The 7170-nt window shown below is 40.8% G+C and overlaps 1 protein-coding gene across 1 annotated transcript; it reads right to left on the reverse strand.

Annotated features, from left to right (window-relative positions):
* Positions 1-6284: 6284 nt before the first annotated feature.
* LOC138002770 (cannabinoid receptor type 1B-like) lies at positions 6285-6914 on the reverse strand. Its single transcript, XM_068848750.1, has one exon. It carries the CDS (start codon positions 6912-6914, stop codon positions 6285-6287), a length of 630 nt encoding a protein of 209 aa, XP_068704851.1.
* Between the last annotated feature and the right edge of the window lie 256 nt (positions 6915-7170).

Consider the following 7170-nt stretch of genomic DNA (forward strand, 5'->3'; position numbering starts at 1 on the left):
TACACCGAGACTTTTCTGTCATTGCTAACGGAAATGAATAGATTGTGGTGGTATTTGGAACTCAAACTTGGAAAGAATTTCCAGTCAACAATTTCTCAAAACCCAAGACAACAGTCATGTAAAATTAAGCGAACTAGAGTAGGGATTATTGTAAGCGGAAACGATAAATCTTTAAGTCTCACCTTGACGAAGAGCTTATTACTCCCTGCTTGGACAGAGGATGACTCGTTTACCACTGTACCATAACGCTGTCCATCACTCTTTTCTAGGGGCGAACCATCGCGAAACACTTTTGGCTTGTCCCCGGGTTTTGCTAATTGGATCGTCCAGAGGCCCATTTTGCGAGTAAAGGCAGGAAACGTTAAAAAAGAAGCTTTTTCGGATGTGCGGCAAGTCGTAACAACCGATAACGAATTAATGTGTCAAAATATTCTAGCCGGTAGATCTGGAAAATGTTTGAGGGTAATAGAATTCAACCAATCACAGGGATAAAGAGACAAAGAACGTTGAGAGTTTCGTGGAAATAGTCCAATGATATTGAGACACGTCATCTTACGTTAGTGTTTAATCGAAACCGTTCCCATGCACGAGGTATACGCAAATAATCGACAACTTTGATTTACTGCAGACCATCTGATGCACTTTCAGTGACAGATAACATTCGGAATACGTGCAAGGCACATTTCAGCTTTTAACCGTGATTATGGGTGACAAACGGATAAGTGAGGAAAAAGAATTTCTTCAAGCTTTGTGTCAACGTAAAGGAGATACTATCTTTCAAAGTACCCCTATCAAGAGGCGTCGAAGTGGAGACCATTGCGCTGCGGCTGGAAAAAATTACAACGGTGAGTGTATCAAATGGTAAGCGTAATTGCAAAACGCCACTACAGCATGTAGACCCCGTTCGCTCGGAGACGAGGACAACACGCAAGATATTCCCCAACCGTTAATGCCCGCAGATGAGCTTACTATTTATGGAGCGATTGCAGAATACCCGGCCCAGCAAACGTCCTACTTAAAAAAGCTGCCACCGCGGTCCGCATTCCCGTGGTCGATGACTGAATATTTGATAACTCCGAAGAATAAAATGGTTGTGACCGGGGTCGGAAGTCACGTAGTAGTTAAATAATAATTGAAAATAACGGCCAGTTGTTAAGTGGCGTTTTTAGGATTTGTGGATTAAAGAACGAGGTGTATGACACGTTGAGTGTCCTTAACTGAACCACAAAATGAAAGCGAAAATTTTACGAGAATGCCAAGGCCTAATCACCGAAGCGAGCGCTTAGGCTTAATCAGTAAACGAGTGCTTACTTCTTCAGACGATCTCGTAAGAAGTGTTAATCAAACCGCAAAATGAAAGCTAAAATTTTACGAGAATGCTTAGGCCTAAATTATATATCACTGAAGCGAGCTCTTAGGCTTAATCAGACCGAACGGCAAAGTGAAAGCTAAAATTTTAGGAGTGCTTAGGCCTAATCATTGAAGCGAGCGCTTAGGCTTAATGAGTAGACGAATGCTTTCTTCTTCAGACGATCTCATGAAAAGTGTAATTGACCGAGCCGCGAAATGAAACCTAAAATTTTACGAGAATGCTTAGGCCTAATCGTTGGAGCGAGCGCTTAAGCTTAATCAGTAAATGAGTGCTGTCTTCTTCACACTGACGATCTCGTGAAAAGTGTAGTTAACCGAGCCGCGAAATGAAAGCTTAAAATTTACGAGAATACTTAGGCCTAATCACTGAAACGAGCGTTTAGGCTTAATCAGTAAACGGTCGAGTGCTTTCTTCTTCACCCGATCTCATGAAAACTGTAGTTAACCGAACAGCAAAATGAAAGCTTAGCAGTGATTGCAGAATACCCGGTTTAGGAACAGAGTTGTTTATATGTATCATTTTCTGTCCCATGCCACTGCGTCGTAAAATTTTAGCTTTCATTTTGTGGTTCAGTTAAGGACACTTTCCACGAGTTCGTGTGAAGAAGAAAGCACGCGTTTACTGATTAAGCCTAAGCGCTCGCCTCAGTGATTAGGCCTAAGCATACTCGTAAAATTTTAGCTTTCATTTTGTGGTTCAGTTAAGGACACTCAACATGTCATACACCTCTATTAAAGAACGAGGGGCATCTTAATTGTAAACTGCGTAACAGCAATAAATTAGTCTTGAAAAACCCCGAGGGGAGAGACTTATAATTTCACTTCACTTCACTTCACTTCAAGACTGCGGGACTGCGAAGTAAGACATTTGGTGTACCGGGTATTTTGCAATACCTAGCCCTACTTAGTTCAGGCAACCCGGGGACTGGAACGTTAATGTCAGCTTGTATTCCGACACTAAAGAAGAAAACCATGGTCCATGCATGTTTTTAATTTTGAATGGACTTTATGGACTAACCAGTCATGATGTTAAAATTAAAACAGCGGGCGTGTCTTGCACCAACAAATTCTCCGCCCTCTTGTTTTTTTTCTCACGGTCAGCATCTCAAAGGCTAAAAAACGTGTCAGTGTTTTCCTTAATTCGATTGCGTTCAGAAGTTACGGAACATTTTCAAAACTGCAAGAAAAACATGCGAAGTGAACGCACGGAAATGGCTGTCAAGGAAAGAGTTTTAAGAATTATCGAATTCCCCGACACGTCTCTGTTGATTACATACTTTTCTAGCATCCGGCCAAATTTAACCGAAATCAGCCAAATCGTTGTTGAGTTGTAACTCTTGAAAGTGTCTCCTTGAAGCGAAAATTAAAGTTCGAGAAAAGAGCGCTTAAAAAAAATTATCCCTACACAAACAAGTACCGTCCCCTAACGCCTTTACGGAAAATTAGCCAATTGTTTCGCAAGGCACTTTTTCTTCCGGTTACCTGCTGTGATGATTTTCTCGCAATTTTGCACGTACTCTCGTTACAGAGTAATCAATTCCTTCGCCATTTCGTTGGATATTTGCGGTGTTTATTTTCCGTCGATATTGCATTTTTTATACGTAATCATCATGGAAAAAACTAAAAGAGTAAAGGCCTCATCAAGGAAAGCGGTTGGGCCCAAGCCGAAGCGACAAAGGCGGGCTAAATCATCAGCGGAAAGAGCAGCGGAAACACCAGTACCGATTACATTATAAGTAAATAAATTATTATTATTATTATGCTGTCAATGAAAGTGGAGTTTAACTTCCGGTGGAAATCGCTTACATCCCAATTTCTCGGCAAATATTCACTCTTTTGAAAGATCTTGCTGGAAAGCTTATTTCCAACTTAAAAAACGAAAAATGATTTTTTTCCCCCCTGAACGTACACGGTAACTTTAATTAACCTTTTCTGATTAAACTGTATTCTTTTTCAGATTTACACTGGAAAGTATGTTGCCCCCAGCAACAGAGAAAATCCTGTTGAACGTGTTGACTCTTTCTACGAAGGGCTTCAAATTGAAACATATGCAGCAGTTTTCTTATCAAACTGTGAAGAGGAGCCAGTGATTGGTGTTTTAAAAGAGATCAGTGAGGATCATTTCAAAATCCATTACTGGAAAGGCACATACAGAGGGAAGTGGTCACCTTTAAGCCTTCCAAGAGCAAAGGAACCATGGACAAAAGTTCTTCCAAAGGAGTGTATTATTCTCCACTCCTTTGAACTTACTGAAGCAAAGAAGCTGCAGATGACTACAAGAAGGCACTTAATGGAAAAGTATTCCTCACTGAGGAATAGTACAAATAATTCATAATCACCAGGATGCACACTGTTAAAACCTTCACTCCCAGTGCCCATGTAAATATAGGAGAAAAAATCTAATTCACTTTTGTGAAATACTAAAAACTAAAAAGCACCATGTGAAAGTTCTACTGAAGAGGCTTTATCTGAATGGTTAGACCAAGTATTTTCTTCGAGACTGAAAAGTTACAAAGAAATAGGAAGATTGTTTTGAATGATCTTATCATGGGAAATTCATCCAATTCTGTGTTGACAACACCTGGCTGTATTCTGAAACAGCATTGGGCTTTGAAAACACCTAAGTATCTGGTTGTTAAGTATTACGTTTGCTTATCTTTTTCACTTCTGTCAATCAACCATACATTAGTAAAAAGTAGATATATAATATCTTTGAAGGTTTTTTGGTTTCAACTAACAACTGTATGCATGGTGCAATAGCGGTTACACGTTTTTCCTATAGATTAATAGATTAATTTTATGGAGTATTCGATATTTAGCCGCAGCTACGGTTATGATGCAATGTTTTCGAAAATTGTCGCCGCTTTACTAGTTACTGACAAACCCCGCGTGATTTTGATGCCAGTGAATCAACTCATTGAATTTTGAACGATTTTTTGTTATTTTCAGCTGTAGCCACCGCATCACTTGCGCGAGGGTGGCTACGTGTGATTTTCACCATGCGCTGGCGACGCAACCATTTAGAAAAAAAAATCTCATCACCATTTTCAGTAAACTGAAGTCTATTGACCTATTGGGCAATGTCTTTTACGAATACTGCTTATTTAGTCTAGTTTCAGGCGATTTATGCAGCCGAATTCAGTCATTTTTAGGCCTGTTTTAGCCACTGAACATGGTTTCTGCATCGGAGGAAAATAGCCGCTGCTGATGTAGTCCAGTTTTTGTAGATTTTCACGGATTTTACGCAGAATTTCTGCATCGTAGCTGAATTCAGTAAAGTTTAGGCCTATTTTAACCACTGCACATGATGCAGAATTTCTGTATCGGGGGAAAATAGTCGCTGCTGATGTAGTCCAGTTTCTGTAGATTTTCACGGATTTTACCGTGTGCAGAATTTCTGCATCCGTAGCTGAATTAAGTAATTTTCACGGATTTTACCGCGTGCAGAATTTCTGCATCGGGGGAAAATAGTCGCTGCCGATGTAGTTCAGTTTCTGTAGATTTTCACGGATTTTACCTCGTGCAGAATTTCTGCATGGTAGCTGAATTCAGTAAATTTTAGGTCTATTTTAACCACTGTACATAATGCAGAATTTCTGCATCAGGCGAAAATAGTCGCTTCTGATATAGTCCAGTTTCTGTAGATTTTCACGGATTTTACCGCGTGCAGAATTTCTGCATGGTAGCTGAATTCAGTAAATCTTAGGCCTATTTTAACCACTGCACATGATGCAGAATTTCTGCATCGGGGGAAGATAGTCGCTGCCGATGTAGTTCAGTCTTAGCAGATTTTCATTCTGCATGCAGTGAGATCAATTTTTCTTAGGGTAAGCATATTCAGAATTTTTACTGGCATGTTTAACTGACTGCCAAATTGTGACGGTCAAATAAAGGCTTTCTTTACTGAACCGGTTTCGTTGTTGTTAGGAATGATAAGATTTTCAACGAACAGCGTATAAGCTCCGAGGAATATTCTCTTTCTCAACGGAAAATAGTGGTTTTGGAAAAACCCATTTTAGTTTGGAACGCGTTTCACATGTTCAAGATACCGTTCACGCGTGACCTGGGTTGACTATAAAAAAATAACGCAAGCCGAGTCAAACCAGGGAATATTATCATATCCAGTTCTTTCAGCCCTAGTTGGGCCGGCCTTATCTGGCACGCAGCCGCACACATTAGACTGGAAACATGACCAACTCTACCAAGTTTTGGAAATCACGCGAAAACCCAACTAAAATATTTTAGTCAAAGGGGTCAAAGTATTAACAATGAAAAGCGCGCTTTTGGAGGCCATTTTTCATTCTTGATGACAATCGTACTGCGCACAAATTTCCCAAGAGAAAAAAAAAACAGTTCCCATCTGCTCTCGTTAAGTGTCGTGGGACTTCAAGACCGTCCGAAAATCCCTCCCCCTCCTCATGGGGGAAGTCAAAATGGCATTTTGGTGATCACCTGTTCCTTCCACTTCTTACATCGCATGCGGGCAGATTTTCCACGTCGACCTGACTGCAGGGTTTTTCTTTGGCTGTTTCGGTTTTCGACCTTCATCAAAACCGACTCATGACATCTGGCTGTGGGATTATTTTACATGGACCGCACAGTTGCTGCTAGGCGGAGACGCCTTTCAGTTTTATGCTTTCGCTGCGCTCTTCGCAATCTGCAAGGAAGAGAAGAAGTGGGCCAGCTGCAGTTGAGTTGTTTTTGTTCTTTATCTCATCTCGGCGCACTTGTTCTTGTTTCCGCCTTCATTTTCAGAAATTATTTACTTCCTTTACTTAACAAATTTTCCCCTTCTCAAGAATACGGATAAAGTCCCCCAGAAATGCAACCTGGAGAGTATTTTTGGCTGAACGGTTCAATTGCAAATGTACCATTTCAGACTACAAAGTTAGCAGTTTTTATTCTCCTATTCTTTATTGCATGGGCACTGTTACCGAAGAAATCCTGGCGCTTGCTGTTTCGTCATCTTCTTTTGTCAAGCCGAGCACGGCAGCGCAAGATTTCTTCAATTCGTTTATGCGAAAAGACGCCAAGAAAGGATTAACCACAGAGTTTAGATACAGGATGACCGTGGATGATTCTCTAACGCTGGAGAACCAGTTTTGTTTTGCGCAGCTTTCACAGTGGATCCCTACTACCATGACAGCAAAATATGGAATAAGCGAAAGAATAAGAAACACCAAAATGAGAAATGAGGTGGTCGCAATTTCTTTTTCCATTTTGGCTGTCCTTTCTCGTTTCCTTTCGTTCAAAGAAGTGTTGCTTGGCATTATGGCTTGTCTCTGAACAACAACTCGAGATTGCTTCTTCAAAAAGTAGAAGATACCGAGATAAGCTACAGAAGTCGTGGACAGAGGGAACGTGGTGTGTAAATGTATGTCAATGGCAATGTAGACATCTTTTGAAATGTTGGTCAGCTGAAGTGAGGCAAAGATGGACGAGAAAACAATAATGCACGAGTTGCAAACAACGGCTGTCTTCGGTTTCATTCTTTGGCGATATGTGTGAAGAAAAATAACAGCTACGAAGCGATCGATCGACATCGCGGTCACTAATGTAGCTTAATATCTGGACGATTTCCCCTTCTTGTGGAATACTTCGATCGCTGAACACGCACAGAAATCTCACCAGGACTTGTGCAGGGCAGACCACGAGACCAACGAAAAGATCCATTGCGGATATAAACACCTGGTACACTGAAAACACTCTCTTGAAGCTCCGCAAAGGATTTTTCATCATCACCATTAAGATAAAACCATTGGGAAGCGAAACGAAGAAAACCAACAAAAGGAAAGAAAT

The sequence above is a fragment of the Montipora foliosa genome, chromosome 5, assembly GCF_036669935.1.
Source record: "Montipora foliosa isolate CH-2021 chromosome 5, ASM3666993v2, whole genome shotgun sequence".
Taxonomy (NCBI): domain Eukaryota; kingdom Metazoa; phylum Cnidaria; class Anthozoa; order Scleractinia; family Acroporidae; genus Montipora; species Montipora foliosa.

Excerpts from the sequence above, each read along its gene's own strand:
- LOC138002770 (XM_068848750.1), bottom strand. The coding sequence starts at position 6,914 with ATGTCGATCGATCGCTTCGTAGCTGTTATTTTTCTTCACACATATCGC.